The 21988-nt window shown below is 43.0% G+C and overlaps 2 protein-coding genes across 2 annotated transcripts in view; one reads left to right on the plus strand and one right to left on the minus strand.

Moving 5' to 3' along the window:
- The window catches only part of LOC126175541 (D-aspartate oxidase), a 257569-nt gene that overhangs the window by 32239 nt on the left and 203342 nt on the right, over window positions 1-21988 (plus strand). The gene's annotated exons all lie outside the window — the stretch shown is intronic.
- LOC126175540 (DNA replication factor Cdt1) overlaps window positions 1-21988 on the minus strand; it is a 101085-nt gene that overhangs the window by 28393 nt on the left and 50704 nt on the right. The window contains exons 3-8 of the mRNA XM_049922375.1: window positions 21392-21556; window positions 21053-21246; window positions 7376-7627; window positions 6297-6448; window positions 6110-6219; window positions 4587-4746 (exon numbers count right to left, since the gene is read on the minus strand). Coding sequence (XP_049778332.1) covers window positions 4587-4746; window positions 6110-6219; window positions 6297-6448; window positions 7376-7627; window positions 21053-21246; window positions 21392-21556 — 1033 coding nt within the window. The remainder of the gene's footprint in view (window positions 1-4586; window positions 4747-6109; window positions 6220-6296; window positions 6449-7375; window positions 7628-21052; window positions 21247-21391; window positions 21557-21988) is intronic.

Below are 21988 nucleotides of genomic sequence, written 5' to 3' on the forward strand. Positions count from 1 at the left end.
CTCAAAGCGTTCTTGAGTGGACAATTTCATTTCCTGAAGGCAGAGTACAAGGGGATGCTGTGATTCTAGGAGCAGCCATAAATCCTCTTTGTGGGACCAAAGCAGGGTGTATACAGGGACAAGGAAAAAAAATTCCCGGATTATTCCCGGATTTCTCCCGGATATCCCGTTTAAAAAATATGCTTTTTCCCGGGCGACCTACTGTCACTTAGCACAGAAAAAGTTCCCTCGGAACTGTAAAACTTATCAATCCTTTGAATGGTTAACGTTTTATATAATCGCGTAGAACTTCCCGGAAAAAAAAAAGAAAAGCCGGAGCAGAGAAGTTTTGAAAGACTTTTGATTTGCAGCAACATATACGCTGCATATTTTCGTATTACGAAAGTATAAATTCGAATTGCACCAAACACAGCTTGTTAGTTTCCGGAGCGTTGCAACCGAGGTTGTGATGTCCTTTTGTAAGCGAGTCATATCTCAAGCCACGAGATCTCGCCAGCCGATGACAGCAGCTATTCAGTGCATAGGACACGTGTTATAGTCAGCCAATAGCTACATCACTGGTTACATTGCGCGAACACGCAAGAGGAAAAGTTAACGGTTTACATTAATGTACACAGTACCGTATATCTACAAGAAAAGCTAAGCTTTCACGTGTAATATTGGTCTTTTTTTGGTGTGATATACTTTAAGATACATCACACAAATGTGCCAGTAAATTTAAAATTGTGACATAAATGCCTCGGCTCGAAATTCTTGAAGTGGCTGGTCCTCAAACTGTTCAGTTTCGAACGCTCTGTGATTTAGATATCCATCCCACTTTCACACACGTAACATAATTCATCTTGCGTAAAAAGAAATTTACTTTGAAAGTAACGCTTTTCTAACCACCGTTCGCAATACTGTTAGTTATAGGTTCGATTTACCAGTTGCCAGAGAGCGCCAAAAACGAATTATTGTGCGTGTGCAACTGCAGTGGTGTAGGAAGCCCGCATGTTCGTGTGTATAAAGCACTAAGAGAGCTTACACTAAACCATAAAAGAAACAGGGCATCAGAGGATACCCAAAAAGGCATCAAAATTTCGTGAATCATACTAAAATGCATAATTCGGCTTGAAGTGCACATTGGTTTTTTCCAGATTCACAATGAAGTAGGTCCCATCTGATATTAAGCTTTTCAGTGTGGTTTTTGGGATGTAAATTTTCTTGGAGTACCAGTACTCTACGATCTCATGTTTGGTTCTTTATTATGGCATAATGCCATACATGGCAGAAGATGATAACGTGCACTTGAAATTCACCGATCAGTTGGAAGTACCCAAAATTGTTAAATGAAACACTTCGTTTCAAATAAAATGATTGCCTCAGCGGAATTTCTTTAGCAAACTTGCAAAAATAACTTCATTCTTCTGCAAGGCGATTAATGCTTGACTGCTACTAACTTGGAAAGAAAATAAAATCAGAAACTTAAATTAATAATATATTTTTGCCCTCTGTAATTATGTGAATGCATTTTAATTCACTTGATAGCTCCCGCCCACAGAAATCCGTTTTGTTTTCATTTGACGTGGGAGCTGTACACGAAGAGAAGCACCGAAATCACTTAACGTAAACACGGGTCACGTGGAGACTAACCCCCTCCCCACTACAACTCAGACAACTCTGTGCAAGCGCGAATCTGGCATCTACGCCGTGCGAGAAAAATTTTTCTCGTTTGCATCTGGCTGCTTGCTGCTACTACCGATGCAGCTAACAGCCAAACTTCAAGAAGCGGGAAGCGAGAGAAGGTACTGCGTATACGCGAGTCAAATGCGCATGCGCAACAGACCGCTGGCAATTGGTCAAACGAACCTAATGTGAACAGTTGTGACGTCATGCTCATAGCAAGCAGTTTATTGTTACGAACAATTACAGTCTGCGCCCTACGGCCTTTAACATATTTTTGCTATCTGTAGACGCTTGTGCGTGCACGGTGTTTTGTTGTCGTAAAATGCACATTTCCTTTGCCACTACAGTTTTATTTTTTTCCCTCTCGTTTATATTTTATTGCTGCAGTATCATTCTCCAGTAGCAGGATACAATAACATTCTTTGCTAGAGAATCAATTCTGCAGTCAAAACTACAAAAATGTAACTGAAAGCTAAAACAATGAAAAATTCCCGGGTTTTTCCCGGTTTTCTCCCGGATGAAAAAATTCCCGGGTTTTTCCCGGAATTCCCGGTTGTCCCGGGTCGTATACACCCTGGACCAAAGGCCGCGAATGTTCCATTGGAGGACAGTCATAAGGAGGAAGAGATGTAGGGGTGTCAACTCGGTGGCCGCCGAGAGACTGCCAGTGGAGACTCACTACTACAGGGCACAGAAGCAGGAGGATCCTGCTCCTGTGGACCACAGGGGCATCAGAACGCTTGTACGATCGGTCTGCGGTGTCCAATGCTGAGAAACGGTTGGTGGTGCGCACTGACGAGAAAGGCCGGCCAGGCTAAGTGACCATGTGGCGACATCGTTAGGCAGCATCTTCGAGTTGGTGAAGGAGAAGACCATTTGTCTTTAGCGGACTTCTTCGAACCCTTCTGGTTATAGGAAGACTTGGGTGTTGTTTGGCTGGAGGGCAGAGGATGTCTTTTCAGGAGTACTCCTTCTGTCCTTTCCCGCCCGCCAGTTGTGTAGTGGGTAGCTTCGCCCCTTTAGGCGAGAGTTTGACTTTTTGTTGCAGGACAAGGGGACAACGATGCTACCTTGACACTGGGCAACTTCACAACCTAAGAGCCAAATTTGAGGTCACGTGTTTGCATGGCCATGTCCTTCATGGAGTGAGGGTTAACAAGAATTGAACTATAGGTGCCAGATGGGAGAACACAGGGTTTGCGACTAGTCAGTAACTTGAGAGCTACTGGGTAAGGCACTTTTCCTTTACCCAAATCTCTTGAACAGCCCTCGCTCATCTAGATACACGGGACAATCCTGGGAGGAGACGGCATGGCCGCCATTGCAGTTGATACAGCGGGAAGGAGGAGGCGGACGTTTGACCTCATGTGCATCCCTGCCACAGGTTACGCATGTGGCTGGGTGTTGACAAGACGTTCTAGTGTGACTGAACCGATGACACTGGTAGCAGCCCATCAGATTCGGAATGTACTGCCGGAATGTGATGATTTCCTAGCCCGCTTTAATCTTGGATGGCAGCACCACCCTACCAAATATAAGGAAAAAGAGTGTGGGTGGGCACCAAGGAGGAATCGACCTTTTTCATTACACAATGGGCAGCGATGACACTCTGATCAGAGAGGTAAGATTGTATTTCCGTCTCTGTTAGACCATCAAGCAGCCTGGTGTAAATTACACCACGGGAAGAATTCAAAGTTCTATGTACCTCGACACGAACAGGATAACCATGGAGAAGTGAGGCAAGAACTAGTTGTGCTTGAGAATCAGACGCCATCTCCAAAAGCAAAGTGCCATTCCATAAATGAGAGCAGGATGTCACAAGACCAGCAATGGCATCAACACCTTTCAGAATAATAAACGGATTGACCATGGCAATGGACTGACCACCTGCAGTACGTACGTGTCTGTTTACGTTTCATTGACATCGGTGGAGAGGATGATTGACTCATCGTGAGGAAATCCCCCATGATTGCCAGAGTCTCCGACGGCGTGCTCCTTCCAACTGGGTGCCTCCTTCACAAGATTGTTCACACCTCAGGTCACACCTCCAGAACACCTGACAGAGGGACCAACGGGGGTGATCTGGGAAGGTTACAGCTCAGTCAATTACCCCTCCCTGGGACTGTACCGGGGGTGCGTGCGAACCCTACCTGTCGACCCGGGGCTGGGAATTATGCATTACCCAGTCACCTTTTACGCATGAGACACATGGGGCGGCCTTCAGGGGCGCACAGGGAGGAAGAAGAAGAACAGAGGATCCTTAAACACTGAAGCAGAGGAACAAGAGGAGAAGGGAAACAAAGAAAGGAAAAAGAAGTGAAAAAGTAAGTCGAGACTGTTCACAGGTCAGCGACAGAATGCAGAACATTCCCAATAATACCCCAGACATGTTCCCCGAGGGAGGGGAAAAAAGGACAGCGGGAGGATAGACATACAGCACGGAACGGAAAAAGTGCTGCAAAGACAGGGGCATCGTGGCAGCCAAGCACGAACCTACCAAAGAGTGGCGAGCCCCCTGGGCGGGGGGTGGGGGATCTGACATGCTAACATTAGAGGAAATGTAGGCATTTCTCAAAACCTCACACTTATGATATTCCTCTAAATAAAACTGGCTACTAAGTTTGAGGAAATAAATAGCAAAAACTCTATTACACTTCTTACTGTACCCTGAAACATTTTAATAATGCACAGCTAAAAAGGAGATTTTCTTTTTAGACCAGAGTGCTTGGTGAAATCTGGCCCTAACACAACCAAAAATAAAGCAGCAGTTCCTGCAGAAACTGACACCTCACAACTCTGAACTCTACTGCTCATGAGCAGTATGCAAAAACTGCCAAAGGCCTACAGAGCGAGCGAGCGTGCGAGATAGAGATAGAGATAGATAGAGATAGAGAGAGAGAGAGAGAGAGAGAGAGACTTACCAAGGACATCTTTAGCTGTCCGATAACTAATTTCATTTGGTGGTTTTGGCAGTGATTCTGTTGGCACATCAGGCAATTTATCAATATCAAATTCTGGATGCCAACGTGTCAACTTTGATTTCTCCAGTATCAATGGTGGATCCAAAGTCTTTAAAAAAGCCTGAAAAATCAGTAAAAAAATCAGGTTAATTACTGTGGGAGTAAAGATCTCTACATAAATGTTGTAGTATGGGATCCACAAGGGAAGTGAATAGTGTAAAATACATCTCTTCCATGTTTTAATGAAGACAACAAACCACTGTTTGCATCTTTATTTTCACACTACATTTCATTGCACGCAAAAGACGGAAATTACAACCAAAAATACCTGTCTGAAAGCAACTTTGCACAAGCACTGTCTGGTTCCAAACATACTACTCCACGTGTTATACATAAATTATTTTTTGCTCCTTGCTTATTTCAAAGTTGTAATTATTTTCAATAATTTAACAAAACAATAAAACACTACTGGAACAATCAGAAAAGCATCTCTTGTTAATCTAATTCCATAGGCTATTTCAGGAGACATGACAAATGCTTCTGCTGAGGAAACATTTCTGATCTTAGACTGCAACAAGTGTGGCAATGTTGCCCATACATTCCAAAAACTAGGAGAAAAAAAAATCACTATTGTTGTCACTTTCATCGGTGGTGGGGAGAAAAGTGAGTGTTCTTGCAGAACCAGAAGTAATAGTGATACATGGGTATTGCAATTATAAAAGTGAATAACTGTACAGGGTAAGTATGCAATTATGCACAACAAACATCGGCTATTAACATATTAGTGCTACAAAATCAAAAGAACATTTTTTAAGGTGTGTATACAGATTATACCAGCAATGGAGGCACATCAGTGATGTCATACTATGAATCACTTATATGTTGACTTCATAGAGACTAGAACTTGTGTAAGAATGCAACAATGAAGCTGTCAACACTATTTACTTTTACACATTGACCATCTCACACTTTTATTATGATTTGCTGGTTGTTTCGTCTCCCTTTACTGGCAAAATTTGATTTGCATTATTGCCTATGAATGAGTTTCACTTCTACAAGTGTACCTTCTTCATTGTCCTTTGCAAAACCATTGTCAATTCAAGTCCATATAAGCACAATACAATTATAAGTTTTTTTGTGATACTATATCTCATGTTTGTTTGTTGCATGAAATGTAACCCAAAGTAATTGTATCCCCCACCCATAAACATCTGCTGTACTTGACAAGACTTTCAACTCCTAATAAAGGCAGCACATTTGGGGCACACATATAGCACAAGAAGTGGCTAACAAAACAAATTGTTGACAAATCAAGGCTCCCAAAAAGTTTGCAAATGATTGGCCAAAGGTGTAAATAGTTAACAGCGTCAGAATTGAGACACTGCACTAAATTGTGTCATTCAATTATCAGAACCCCCACCTTATCAAAGAATTCACAATTCCGCACTTAGATTTAAATAAAGATAATAAAAATGTAGACTTACCTCATGCTGATCTTTCACTATTTCCAGTAATTTACTATGGAACACTTTCCTTCGCTCCAGAAGATAAGAGGGAGTCATTGTTGGTTCAACTTTTGAGTTATCTGCACCAACTAGAACAAACATTTCTTGTGTTACACATAATAAAAAGCCAGAGAAAGGAAGAAATTGGTCACTAAAACTAACGTACCTTCCTGCATTTTCAACAACACTGGCACCAGTGTAAGCTCATATTTCTCTTGCTTCACTGCACACCCAAAAACATGGCATTTCTGCTGAGTGTAAGTATATGCTTCTGGATATACATGCTTTATTTGACCCAGGTGAAATTCTGTGAATTCTCTAAAATGGAAGAGGAAACAATTACCAATTCAGAATACAGAAATCCTTGCTCCTCACACCTTAACAAATGTATGCTTCAGGTACAATTCAACAACTCATTAATAGTTTTGCCTTTCACAAAATATTTCTTGAAACCAGGTACAAAAGAGAAAAGCTAAAAAGAACGATATTTTTGCAAGTGATTCTTAGTACATTTTGTTAAACTTTTAAACTAACTTAAATTTGTGAATCAACATGTGCAGTGACGGCAGGTGCCATTGCTAGAGCTCTCACAAAAACAATATAGTGCAATAAGTTATTTTATTCAGTAAACAATGAGGTTGTGAATCTCTGTAGAGACCCCAACCTTACACCACATGTTTTCAGTGGTTGTCTACACTTCTCTGGGAGTGGTCAAAACGCTTCAGCTGAACAGGGCCCTTCACAACATTATATAGATGTCATGTAAGGTGAAGCTGTTATTAGTGCTGCCCCCCTCCCTCCCCCTCCCCCCCATGAGTAGGTGCATTACACTAGTAACATATCATTTCTTGTGTATGGTGTACATCAAATTTATTAAATACTGGACAGTGACGCAGAGACACCTCCAACCAATCTACTTAAAGAAGACCATTAAAATGTGATACATTCCATAACAAAACACCCGATTTGTAGGAATAAGTACTGCCTTGCAAAGTGCCTTGTTTCCAATGAGGATCTACAAATTCAAATAATATATGATGATAATTTGACACAAGCATAACGTGTTTTATTACTCACCAGCATTTATGGGCATCTGAGGATTATTGCTAAGAATCACTACTGATCACTGTGTGTGTGTGTGTGTGTGTGTGTGTGTGTGTGTGTGTGTGTGTGAGAGAGAGAGAGAGAGAGAGAGAGAGAGAGAGAGAGAACCCAGCATAGTAAACAGCAGTCTCAAAAACTTACTTCCTAAGCATCTCGCGCACAGCAGGACTAACTTTGTTGAATGTGACAGCTTCTTTGCGATTGTGCATCATGGAGACAACTGTATCAAGACAGCGGAAAGCCTCAGCCAGACAACGGTAAGAGTAAGGCAAAGGTAATGATGGCACCTCAGATCGTGCAAGTGCTGCATATCGCTGATGAGCAGGTGATTTCAGAGGGCTCTTGAGTGGACTCAACAACTTCTGTGGTGTGCTGCTAACACTACTCTGAGGGCTGAAAGCAGCAAGATTTTAAATGCTACATTTCAAATCATTATGAACAGCTATATATTGAAATAATAAGGCTAATAACAAAAAAATCATCAAATAAAACAGTATGCAAATGAAATTAAATTATTGATTTATTAAAGATAAAAAACATTACACTGTGAAAATAACTATTATTATACAGTATATCATTCCTAATTGAAGGTAAGTACCCATTCACACTGTACCACACTTCAAGAAAAAGTCCAAGTCAAAAATTGAAATACTGGAAATAATAAAAACAAGCACAGTACACCCATGTAGTTACTGAACAGCAAGTGGCATCACACAAAACGAGGAGGTAAAGTGAGGAGGGGTGGGATCGGAAGTGGAAGCCACATAAATTGAGCCAGAGACACAAACAATGTTATGGTGGAACACAGCAAAACTACCCTTAGGAGAATTGTAGACGTCCTTTTGCACAACACTAGCACTGATCTACATCTGCATCCATACTCTCCAAACCACCGCTAAGTGCATGGTGGAGTATGCATCCCATTGTACCAGTTATTAGCGTTTCTTCTCGTTCCATTCATATAAGGAGTGCGGCAAGAATGATTACTTAAATGCCTCTGTGCGTGCTGTAATTATTCTAATCTTGTCCTCACTGTCATATATGAGTGACACACAGGAGGTTCAACATATTCCTAGAGTCATCATTTAAAGCTGGTTCTTGAAACATTGTTAATATACATTCTCATGGTAGTTCACATCTGTCTTGATAAGTCTACCAGTTCAGTTTCTTCAGCATCTCTGCGAGATTCTCCCATGGGTCAAACAAATCTGTGATCATCATACTGCCCTTCTCTGTATACGTTTAATATTCCCCATTAGTCCTACTTAGTACGAGTCCCACACACTTGAGCAATATTCTACATCAGGTCACATGAGTGATTTATGAGCAATCCCCTTTGTAGACTGATTGCACTTCCCCAATATTTTACCAATAAACCTAGGTCTAGCACCTGTTTTACCCACAACTGAGCCTACATGATCATTCCATTTCATATTTCTACAAAGCGTTATATGCATGTATTTGTAATCTTATCAAGATCTGACTGATGTGCAGCTTCTTTCAGACAGTACTTCATTATAGATAACTACATCACCCACAAAAACGCCGAGTTTACTTTTAATATTGTCTGCAAAGTAATTAATATACAACATGAACAGCAGGAGTCCCAAAACGCTTCCCTGAGGCACATCTGAAGTAACTTCAATATCTGACGACGACTCTCCATTCAAGATAACATGCTACCACAAAGTTTTCAATCCAGTCACAAATTTCACTCAATACCCAATATGATCAAACTTTTGACAATAATCACAGGTTTGGTACTGAATCAACTGCTGTTTGGACATCAAGAAATACTGCATCTACACAACTGCCTTGATCCACAGCTTTCAGTATGTCATGTGAAAAAGGTGTGAGTTGGTTTTCACATGATCGATGTTTTCGGAACCCATGGTGGTTGGCATTAAGCGTTGTTATATTTGAGCTCGCAACAAGTCTGAAGATTCTACAGCAAACTGAGGCCAAAGATATTGGATGGTAGTTTTGTGGATTACTTCTACTACCCTTCTTGCAGACTGATGTTACCTGTGCTTTCTTCCAACTGCCAGGCATAGTTTTTTGTTCAAGGGATCTATGAGAGATTATAGTTAGAAGGGAGACAAAGTCAGCCACAAATTAAGTACATAATCTTATAGGGATTTCACCAGGCCCTGGACCTTTGTTAAATTAACGAATTCAGCTGTTTCTCAACACCTTTGACACAAATGTGGATTTCATTCACTTTTTTCAACGGTAAGAGGATTACATTGGGACAATTCTCTTGTGCCTTCCTCTGTAAAGAAACATCTGAAAACTGAGTTAAGCAATTCAGCTTTTGCTTTGCTGCCCTCAATTTCAGTTCCTGTCTCACTTCCTATGGACTGAACACTAACTCTGGCGCCACTAACAGCCTTTACATACCCCTGAATTTCTTTGGGTTCTGTGGAAAATCACTTGATATTACTCTGCTATGGATGTTACTGATGGCTTCAGTCATTGCTCACCTGACAGCCAAACACATTTCATTCAGCATCTCTATATCTAGAGTCTTATGCTTTGTTTTACATCTATTATGCAGTAGTCTCTGCTTCTTTAGTTCCTTTACAGTGACTATGTACCACAGAGGGTCCCTCCCATTATGAACTGTTGTACTGTGTACATACCCATCCAGTGCATGGCCCATTATTCTTTTAAATTTGAGCCATAGTTCCTCTACATGCCTTGGCCCTGTGATGAAAGTTTCAAATTCCTCACTGAGATATCACACTCCTGACTTTTTATCTAGTTTATTGCACATATATATCTTTCTACTTGTTTTAGTTGTTCTTTGTACTTTGGTAATCATTGTTGCCACAACCGTGTCATGATCACTGATACCAGTTTTGATGTGGACATGCTCAAAGAGGTCAGGTCTATTTGTTGCCATTTGATCCGAAGTATTTCCATAATGAGTGGGGTTCCAAACTATATATTCTAGGTAGTTTTCAGAGGCGGCATTTAATAATATTTCACAGGATACCTTATCATGCCCACCACTAGCAAACTGTAATGTTCCTAATTGATTGTTAGATGATTAAAGTCTCCATCAATGATTACAGTATAGTAGGAGAACTTACAAACAAGTTAACTAAGATTTTCTCTAAAGTTTTCATTTACCTCAGGAGACGAGTCTGGTGGGTGATAGAAGGATCCAATTACCATTTAATGCCCATACCTGATACTGAGTAGTGCTCACACAATCTCACGTGCAGCTTCAATTTCTCTCACAGTGGATTTGAGTTTCTTGTCTATTGTGACAAATACATGACCTCCATTTCCCATTAGCCTATTCTTTCAATGTACACTTGAATTTTCCCCAAAAATCGCACTGCTATCAATTTCTGGTTTCAACCAACTTTCTGTACCTAGCGTTATGTGAGCTCCGCCACTTTTCAGGAGTGCTTCAAACTCTGGCACTTTGTTGCAAATACTATGGCAGTTAACCATTACAATTTTAATACTCTCACCTACAAGAGGTGTTTCTTTCAATCTTACACTCAATCTTCTCCGTTTCCTACAGCAATTTTTTTTTTTTTTTTTTTTTTTTTTTTGTTGTTGTGGTTTTAGGGCGCAAAACTTCTATGGTCATTAGCGCCCAGCCCGTGACTTAAGACAGTAAAAAACCGAAATTTAAAACCAGCAGCAATGGGAACAAAGTCAGAAAATTGGAGAAACTAAAAATAGAAGACTGCTTAAAAATCCACTACAGAAAGGGGGTGATTGTCCCCAAAAAAAGCTTCAAATGACTGACGTCATTGCACTGTCACTAATAAACTGTAGAACGCGGTCGGCGGAGCGCGTGTCATCTGCTAAAATCGACGATAGATCAGGCGATAGCTGTAGACGGGAGCGTAACGGATTAAAATAGGGGCATTCAATTAAAAGGTGTCTTACCGTCCACAGCTGAGAGCAGTGGGGACAGAGTGGGGGAGGATCGCCGCTTAAAAGATGTCGATGGCTAAAACGACAATGTCCTATCCGGAGTCTAGCTAAAATTACCTCCTCCCGACGACGCGTTCGGGAGGAAGAGGTCCAAGCGCAAGGAAGGGCTTTCACTTCCCGCAATTTATTACAGGGAAGTGCCGACCAATGGGCATGCCATAATTGAGCAACATGGCGACATAAATCGTTCCGAAGATCGGTGAAGGGAAGCGACTGAATAGCTGGCCGAGGAAGAGAGACTGCGGCCTTGGCCGCTATATCGGCCGCCTCATTCCCACAGATACCAGCGTGTCCCGGGAGCCAGAGGAACGCCACCGAGACGCCCCTCAGGTGAAGCAAGCGCAGACAGTCCTGAATCCGGTGGACCAGAGGGTGCACAGGGTAAAGAGCTTGGAGACTGAGGAGAGAGCTGAGAGAATCTGAGCAGATAACGTACTGTATCCGCTGATGGCGGCGGATGTAGTGGACAGCCTGGAGAACAGCGTAAAGCTCCGCAGTATAAACCGAACACTGGTCGGGAAGCCGAAAGCGATTTGGGGTGTCGCCAACAATATAGGCACTCCCTACACCTAACGATGTTTTCGAGCCGTCGGTGTAAATAAATGTGGCGTCCGTCATTTCTGCACATAGAGCAGCAAATGCCCGACGATAAACAAGTGTAGGGGTACCATCCTTGGGAAATTGACAAAGGTCACGGAGCAGGCAGATCCGGGGACGGAGCCAAGGCGGAGCTGTACCCCAAGTTGTCAAGAAGGTTTTAGGAAAGCGGAAGGAAAGAGAATGGAGCAGTTGACGGAAGCGGACTCCCGGGGGTAGTAGGGAGGAGGGGCGGCCTGCATACCCTACATCAAAGGAGGCGTCGAAAAAAAGGTCGTGGGCTGGATTAGCAGGCATGGAAGACAGACGGCTAGCATAACGACTCAGGAGTACTGCCCGCCGATTGGACAGCGGAGGTTCAGCAGTCTCAGCATAAAGGCTTTCCACAGGGCTAGTGTAAAAAGCTCCAGACACTAAACGTAATCCACGGTGGTGGATAGAGTCGAGACGACGAAGAATAGACGGCCGAGCAGAGGAGTAGACTATGCTTCCATAATCCAATTTCGAGCGCACTAAGGCGCGATAGAGGCGGAGAAGGACCACTCGGTCCGCTCCCCAGGAGGTACCATTCAGGACACGGAGGGTGTTAAGTGATCGCAGACAGCGAGCCGAAAGATAGGAAACGTGGGAGGACCAGCATAGTTTTCTGTCAAACATAAGACCCAAGAATTTAGCGACGTCTGAAAACGGAAGGTTGACAGGACCTAGATGTAAGGAGGGCGGAAGAAACTCCTTACGTCGCCAAAAATTTACACAAACGGTCTTACTGGGTGAAAAACGGAAGCCAGTTTCGATGCTCCACGAGTGGAGGCGATCGAGACATCCTTGAAGACGTCGTTCAAGAAGGCTGGTCCGTTGAGAGCTGTAGTAGATCGCAAAATCGTCCACAAAGAGGGAGCCCGAGACATCAGGAGGGAGACAATCCATAATTGGATTTATGGCGATGGCAAACAGTACAACACTCAGCACGGATCCCTGGGGTACCCCGTTTTCTTGGGAGAAAGTACGGGAGAGAGTAGTGTTCACCCGCACCCGAAAAGTGCGCTCTGCCATAAATTCGCGAAGAAAAAGGGGCAGCCGGCCTCGAAAGCCCCAAGAGAACAGTGTGCGGAGGATGCCTGTCCTCCAACAGGTATCGTATGCTCTCTCCAGATCAAAAAATATTGCTACCGTTTGGCGTTGCCGGAGAAAATTGTTTATGATATAAGTGGAGAGAGCGACAAGATGGTCAACTGCAGAACGATGCTTCCGAAATCCGCATTGGGCTGGTGTTAAAAGGCTGCGGGATTCCAGCCACCAAGCTAAACGGTAATTCACCATACGCTCCAAAACCTTACAGACACTACTCGTGAGAGAAATGGGGCGATAGCTAGAGGGGAGATGTTTGTCCTTTCCAGGTTTCGGAACGGGAACGACAATAGCTTCCCGCCACCGTCTGGGAAAGGTGCTGCCGGTCCAAATTCGATTATAAAGGCGAAGGAGGTAACGCAGACTATGGGTGGATAAATGCAGCAACATTTGGACATGGATACCATCCGGTCCTGGGACGGAGGAGCGAGAAGATGAGAGGGCATGTTGGAGTTCCCGCATGGAGAAAACAGTATTGTAGCTTTCGTGATTTTGGGAGGAGAAAGCAAGAGGTCGCACTTCCGCTGCACGTTTCTTCGGGAGAAACGCTGGCGGGTAATTTGAAGAGCTCGAAATCTCAGCAAAGTGCTGACCCAACGAGTTAGAAATTGCGACGGGGTCCACTAAGGTATCATGCGCGACAGTGAGCCCAGAAACCGGGGAGAAACTAGGCGCGCCTGAGAACCGTCGAAGCCGACTCCAAACTTCCGAGGAGGGAGTGAAGGTGTTAAATGAGCTAATAAAGAATTTCCAGCTTGCCTTCTTGCTATCGCGGATGACGCGACGGCATCGCGCACGGAGCTGCTTATAGCGGATACAGTTGGCCAAAGTAGGATGGTGACGGAAAATGCGAAGAGCACGTCGCCGCTCACGTATTGCGTCACGGCATGCCTCGTTCCACCAAGGAACTGGGGGGCGCCGGGGCAATTCGGAGGTGCGTGGTATTGAACGTTCCGCAGCTGTAAGGATAACGTCGGTAATGTGTGTGACCTCATCGTCGACGCTGGGAAAGCGACGGTCATCGAATGTCGCGAGAGACGAAAAAAGTGTCCAATCGGCTTGGGCAAACTTCCAGCGTCGCGGGCGCATATATGGCAGTTGAGGCTGCAGTCTGAGGACACATGGAAAGTGGTCACTCGAGTGTGTATCATCAAGGGCGAACCATTCGAAGCGCCGAGCTAGCGGAACAGTACCGACCGCAAGGTCCAAATGAGATAAGGTTGTCGTGGAGGCAGACAAAAATGTGGGGACCCCAGTGTTGAGGCAAACTAGATCCGCTTGGTGGAAGACGTCTAGCAATACGGAGCCACGTGGACAAGGGTGTGGAGATCCCCAAAGCGGGTGGTGGGCATTGAAGTCCCCAACCAGCAAATAGGGGGGTGGAAGCTGACCAAGAAGATGAAGGAGATCAGCTCGTGCCATTGGTGTGGACGATGGAATGTATACAGTACAAAGAGAGAACGTGTATCCGGAAAGTGAAAGACGGACGGCGACAGCTTGGAAGGAAGTGTTTAAGGGGATTGGGTGATAATGGAGAGTATCACGGAGAAGAATCATGAGTCCTCCATGGGCTGGAGAGCCTTCAACAGAGGGGAGATCATATCGGACAGACTGAAAATGAGGGAGAACAAAGCGGTCATGGGGACGCAGCTTTGTTTCCTGAAGACAGAAGATGACCGGCGAGTAGGAGCGTAAGAGGACCGACAATTCATCCCGATTGGCTCGAATGCCGCGGATATTCCAGTGGATAATGGACATGGGGTGAAAAGAGAATGGAGGAATGTGACCAAAGTTGCTGTCAACTCAAAGACTGCTCGGAGCTAGCAACCGACAGCATGGAATGGCATTCAGCCGAAGGCAGAAGATCCTGATCCATAAGTTGGTCAGGAGCAGTCCCTGCCACCAGCGATCGGCCGGTTGACCGGCCACCAGCAGTGCGCCTCGGCGACACAGAAGATGGCCGAGGGCGATTTCCGCCAGGTGGTGCTGTAGAGGGGGCACGCCTTGGCGGAGAAGGAGAGGAACTGGGTTTCTTTGTAGCCTTCTTGGAAGAATGTTGTTTAGAGGAAGGAGGAACCGATGGTTGTGAAGCTGCGGTCCGTAAAAACTCTTCACTAGTATGCTCTTTTTTCGAAGACTTGGCGTCCGACTTTTGGGCTCGAGATGTAGCAGAACCCGACGAAGGGTGAGCCATAGAGTGGGCAGGCGAAAGTGGTGAGGTTGAACGAGCGATCTTTGCGCTGGCCGATCTGACGACCGTGGTACTAAAGGTGAGGTCGCAAGTCTGCGTGGCCGCCTCCTTTGTTGGCCGAGGAGAAGCAAGGACAGTGCTGTATTTTCCTGTCTGAGGCACGGTGGGCTTGCGACTGGCGAATAATTTTCGAGCAGCAAAGGTCGACACCTTTTCCTTCACCCTTATTTCCTGGATGAGCTTCTCATTCTTAAAAACGGGGCAATCTCGAGAGGAAGCAGCGTGGTCACCCATACAGTTGATGCAGCGAGGGGATGGAGGTGGACAAGCACCCTCATGGGCATCCGTGCCACACGTAACACATTTGGCTGGATTGGAACAGGACTGGCTGGTGTGATTGAACCGCTGACATCGATAGCAACGCGTAGGGTTTGGGACGTAAGGGCGAACGGAAATTATCTCATAGCCTGCTTTGATTTTCGATGGGAGTTGAACTGTGTCAAATGTCAAGAAGACAGTACGGGTTGGAATGATGTTCGTGTCAACCCGTTTCATTACTCTATGAACTGCCGTTACGCCCAGGTCAGACAGATAGTGCTGAATTTCTTCGTCAGACAATCCATCGAGGGAGCGTGTATAAACGACTCCACGCGAGGAATTCAAGGTACGGTGCGGTTCCACCCGGACAGGGAAGGTGTGGAGCAGAGAAGTACGCAGCAATTTTTGTGACTGGAGGGCACTGTGTGTTTCTAACAACAGGGTGCCATTCCGTAATCTGGAACAAGACTTTACAGGACCTGCTATTGCGTCGACTCCTTTCTGAATAATGAAAGGGTTGACCGTGGAGAAGTCGTGACCTTCATCAGACCGAGAAACAACAAGGAACTGTGGCAACGATGGAAGAATCGTCTGTGGCTGAGACTCAGTATGCTTACGTTTGTGACTAGACTTAGTGGAAGGTGAGGAAACCATTGCGGAAGAATCCCCCATGATTACCGGCGTCTCCGATGGCGCGCTCCTCCCTTGTGGGGGCCCTCTCTGAGGGCACTCCCGCCTTAGGTGATTGTTCACACCTCAGGTCACACCTCCCGACAAACGGACGGAGGGACCAATCGGCATTTTCGGAAGGTATCAGCTCGGGTAATCACCCCTCCCTGGGCCTGGCCGTTACCAGGGGGTACGTACGTGTCCTACCTGTCTACCCGGGGCGGGGAATTACGCGTTACCCCGTCACCGGCTACGCACGAAGGGCGTGGGTCGGCCTTCAGACACGCACAGGGAGGAAGAAAAAGAAAGGGAAGGGAAGGAAGAGAAGTCTCAAACGCCGCAGCGGAGAAAAGAGAAAGAGAAGAGGTAAGGAAAAGAGAAGGACAAAGGAAGGAAAAAGACAGAGAAGGACAAAGGAAGGAAGAAGACATAAAAGCAAGGAAGGCAAGAAATGCAGTACATTTACGAGCGTCCGTCTCCGGACGTAGGCACAAACCATACTCCCAGATGGGGAGAAAGAGAAGGAAAGAGCCAGAGGTGAGGGGAGGAGGGGCGAAGATAGGGATGGGGAAGGATGCGGAATGGGAAGGTATGCAGCCCGGAAAGGAAGGAAGGCCACATTAGCTCGGGGTCCCGTGCTCGCTACGCACGTATCCACAAAAGAGTTGTGGACCCCCTGGGGGGTCCTACAGCTATTGTTATCTGTATTGGATGGAGAGTCTCCTAATCTTAAAACAAAAAAAAAAAAAAAAAAAAAAAAAAATAATAATAATAATAAAATAAAAAAATAAATAAAAAGGGGAGGGAGGGGGGAGAAGAAGATCTTGTGTGCACCCCACACACAGGGAGCCACCTGGATAGCAGCCTCTGATGTATAGTGCACACCTGACCCATTTAGGGGCACCCTGCAGCTCTCAGCCCTATGACATTAAGTCCTTCCACTTGACTCACAACCAAGGGGCCACATTCAATTCTGGGGACAATGCTGCAAACTGTGAGCTTCCTTGAAACTCTGTGTGCAAGGCTGGTCTTCTCAATCTTCTCTGCCATTCACTGGAATAATCCAAGTATGACCTTAAGGCCTAGACAACAGGCATCGTGTGTTCCAATGTACGCCGCAATCTGCAATTGCTTGAACCCTGTAGGGTAGTACTTGGGGTACCTTTGGTACCAGAACCACAGTTACATGACTTTCAGGTGCCCTTCCAAAACACCAATTCGCAGCACCTGTAAATCATTTGACAGTAGTCAGAGCGATTTCCAGCTGCTTACAAATGTCAACCAACTCGTCCCGTGTTTGAGAACAGCATTCATAGTGGGGCTGCATTTAGCTAGTGCAATGCATTATAGGACAGTTAATAGATAACTTTAAGTTAAGTCTGCTGATTATCTTTTAATCTGTTGAGCTAGAAAGTTGCTAATTACCTATAATAATTGAAGCAAATACACAAAATGAGATTTCTATTAACCCTAGAAACATCCAGTATGGGCAAAAATTTCCCGTACATTTTTATTTTTTTAAAAATGGCATGGCAAGTATTTTTCTATGTTTTTGGGTCTTTTTCTATTTGTCTGTTGCCTTATAATACACTATGCTGTATGTTTCTATGGTTAAATTTTTATAATTGAAAGTACAAAATAGGAATTTTAGGCCCATGGGCACATTCTGCCTGGGTTTGGTACTCCACGCAACCATAATTCTTATTATCTTCCCTACAACCAAGCATGGGCAAAATTTGCCCGTATGTTTTTCTTTCTTTTATTCAGTTTTACAGTGGTTTGTTTTGTCGAGTTTCACTTTCATTGTTGATTTTAGACTTGCCATTATTACTATTAGCAGTTTTTCACAGTAGAGCAACGCCTTTTTTGTAAAGTAGATTTTGTAAGATGAGTTATAGAGGGTTGAATAACACAGAAGTTCTTGCAGAACTGTTTCTCAATGACGAATTATCAGATTTAAGTGATTTTGAGTCAGATCATACAGAAGTAGAAAAGGATTCCAGTGAAGAAGCGGAGGACAAAGAAGAAGAAACAAACCATGCAGGTAATGCTACAAATAAATATGTTACAAGTTCTGGCAGAGTGTATCTTGCAGATGCTCCGAGACATAGTAAAAGGGATTTTGGTAACATAGTCCATGAACGTCAAGGAATAACCAGTGCTGGGAAAGTAACAATCATATGTGAATCATTTAAAAAAAATTTCACTCCTGCATTAGTATGGAAAATACTTCACCATACAAATGAAGAAGCTGAAAGAGAAAACTTATCTCCCGTTAGCGATTCTGAAATATATGCATTGATGGGAATTTTAATTCTAATGGGAGTTTACAGGACACCAATATTTCTTCATCTGATTTATGCTCAAATTTATTGGGAAGAGTGATTTATAGAGGAGCTATGGGTAAGACAAGAGCATATCAGCTATTGAAAATTCTTCACTTTGATGATAAAGGCACCAGCTCAGAAAGACGTGTACGTGACAAATTTGCGCCGCTGCGTGGGAGTATTGAATGGAATATTCACAGGTACTTCAAAAGTGGACCTGACAATACAATTGATGAAATGTTGTGTCTTTTCAGAGGTCATTGTCCTTTCAAAGTTTTCCTCAAAGACTAACCTGGAAAATATGGAATATTAGTCAGAATGTTTGTAGTGCAGTTGAACGATACATAATAAAAATGGAAGTGTATGCTGGAAAAGATAGTAGACCTGCCAGTGGACGAAGTCTTCTTGAGATTGTGAAGAGACTGGTTAAGTCAATAAAGAACATAGGCTACAATGTCACAACTGTCCTCTCCTACACTTCTGTGGAGTTGGCGGACATTCTCTATCAGACTACAAACTTACATTGGTTGGGACACTCAGATCAAACACAAAACATGTACCGCACCGAACTTTAGATGACAGCAGGCAGAGAGCTGTATTCCTCCAAATTCACATTCACAGACCCATCTTCTAAGAAGCCGCCAGAAACAATTGTCTCTTACATCACAAAGAAAAAACCGAAGAAAAATCTGTTGATGTTGTCTACACAACATCGTAATGCTGGAATAGAAGTTGATATACCAAAAAAGAAAACACACATAAACCTGTACTATAATTCCACTAAGGGAGGAGTGGATGCCGTAGATCAAATGGTTAGGACATACTCTACAAAAAGGGCTACGAGAAGATGGCCACTGTCAATGTTCTACAGCCTACTTGATATAGCTGCAGTTAACTCATACACACTGTTCAAGATGAATGCGCCTAAATGGAATGAAGGGAAACCAAATGCCAGAAAACTGTATCTCCATGAATTAGGCCACGAACTTTTGAAACCATACGTAGAAGAGCGAGCCATGGATTTGAAAGGACTCCAGTTGCCTATTATTTGCGCGATGGGAGAAATCATAAGAAAGAAACCAGAGGTAAACAAAATTGCTGCAAATGAAGAACCAACTAGGAAAGCAAGGTGCTACTTATGCTTCAAGAATGCAAGTAACCAGAGAGCAAGAGAAAACATCACAAAAACCAAGTTTACATGTGGAAGCTGTGGACGCCATCTGTGTAAGATTCATTCAGAATCAACCATTTTGTGTGCAGAAGGTAAATGTCATCTGTAAGTGAAAATATTCTCTCCAAGTGAAAAGTGTTTTCTGAGAGTTTTCAATGTACAATAACATTGATTTTAGCAAGTGTTTTCATTTCTGTTTTTGAAACTTTCTGTCAATGACAAAGCTGTACTATTCAGTTAATAGATCAAAGAGAGCATAGAAACTTTAGACAGCCTTTGTATTCAATTACAAACCTTCTTATCTTGTTTACGCAAACTTTCAATGACCAAGATTTGGCCATTCTCGATTGTTATATTTACCCAATGAGTGTTAAAAAATTAAGCTTTCAGTTATGTTGTCACTATTTCCTGTTAAACTAATATCTCAATGGAAACAGAATTACATAAAATAAACACATATTGCAACATATTACAGGATTTACAACTTATTGTAACACGGGCACAATTTGCCCTTGGTTGGTGCTCCGTGTAACCTATAATACCTTGGTGTTTCTAGGGTTACGGCAACAGAAAAACCTGTGGTAAAAGTTACTCATTTCCTAAAACTTATTGAGATTAATTATAGTTATTTGGCAAACTAGAAAATGGAGTTAATTTACAATAAATGTAGGTAATATACACCCCTCTTTATGGGAAAACCAGGTGTAACACAATATGTTTCTTAGAATATCTGCTATAGTAACTAAATCACAAACATCTATTTACTACAAATGAGATCATGCACAGGACAACGGTAATTTCCAAAATCCTTGATGTGCTCATTTGCCAGTACTGTCATGACCACAATACTCATGGCATGGAGTCACTAGGCTCCAATAGTCCAGAAATCAGGAATTAACAATGAACTTTCACTGAAGTGCTGTGGAAACAAATATTTACTGAACACACCAATTTCATGAAGTAGAGCAGGTCTTGTTCCAGCTTGTAGGAACATCATAGAATATTGTATAGCTGGCAGAGACTTCATCATATTTGTTTGAAACAAAGATAGCTTTCTTGTATCATTAATCATATGATGTCAGTTTCAGTCTACTTCCCTCTATTTGCAAACATTAAAATAAGATGGCCAGGGGCTTAAGAGCACATAAAAAGGAAATTTAGCAAATAAAAGACAACATAGCAAAGAACAATTTGAATTTAAGAACATATACTTGATACAGTAATGGATGGGCATGAGATAACTAACAATCTGAGTGATGAAATTTCTTGTCCTCCTTACCGATAAGAGAAGCACTGTAACACCATAGAACACTGTAACTTGAAAAAGTTACAACACACTAAAATCTTAAAACAGTCATCGACATACTATTGTCTCCATATTTATTTCCCAATTTTGGGTATAAATCCAGTTAAGTACACTGAATACATATGTGTATATATGAAACTATTTTATTTACCTAACTGGAACCTCTATGTCAAGTGCTTTGAACTTTTGTATTTTAGGTGTGCCAGGAGTTTCCAATGCTTTCCTTCTTGTTTCTAGTTCTTTCAGTTTTGTAGCACATCTGTTGATTTTGGTAACTTTTTCTTTCAGCTCAGCTAGTCTGGTGCTTCTTGATAATTTGTTTCTAATTTCAGCCAGTGACAACTCCTGTGATGGGAGACATAATAATCATAAAATCTGGTTTGTTGACACAGATAAAACTAATCCAATACTCCAAACGTAAAACAAGACATTTGTACTGAATTATTTAATGTATTTTGTTTTCTTCACTTAAATGGTTTTAAATAGCTACCTTTGGAAGACAGGAGTTCTCCTGCAGCCTTTTAGGAGTCATGAGTCCCAGTTCTTGGCGAGCATTGGTTATGTCTAGTGGCTTCCCAGCCTGTACCTTGTCCTGACAACTTTCAAGTGGTTCCATGGATTGGATTGCATTAGATTTCTTTTCACATGGGGAAAGCTATAAGCAGACCAATAGAAAAATTAATAGCAAAATATAAATCTCAACAAAGTGAAGACTTTATTCACTACACAAACTAACTTAAATGACTAATAACAAATTTACCTCATGTAGTAACTTATGCCAAGATTTCATCTCATTTTTCAGTATACTTTCAGTTATCATATTTTATTCAAACATGTCTCAAAAGTAATGCAGTAAGCCCTTCAACACACTTCCATATTCAATGTCAAAGGAGATTCTCAGTGGGGAGCATTTTAGATTTTCCAGGTGTTAATAAATTCAGAGTATCACTTACTTCACTTTCATTTTTTTCCTTCTTCATTGTGCTGCAGATGTGTGTTAAATAATGGGATAACAAAAGATGACTATTCATGGCAAGGGAAAAGTGGTGCAGATAAAAGTAGCCTGTTTTAACTATAAAGGAAATGC

This window comes from Schistocerca cancellata, chromosome 3 (assembly GCF_023864275.1).
Source record: "Schistocerca cancellata isolate TAMUIC-IGC-003103 chromosome 3, iqSchCanc2.1, whole genome shotgun sequence".
NCBI lineage: Eukaryota > Metazoa > Arthropoda > Insecta > Orthoptera > Acrididae > Schistocerca > Schistocerca cancellata.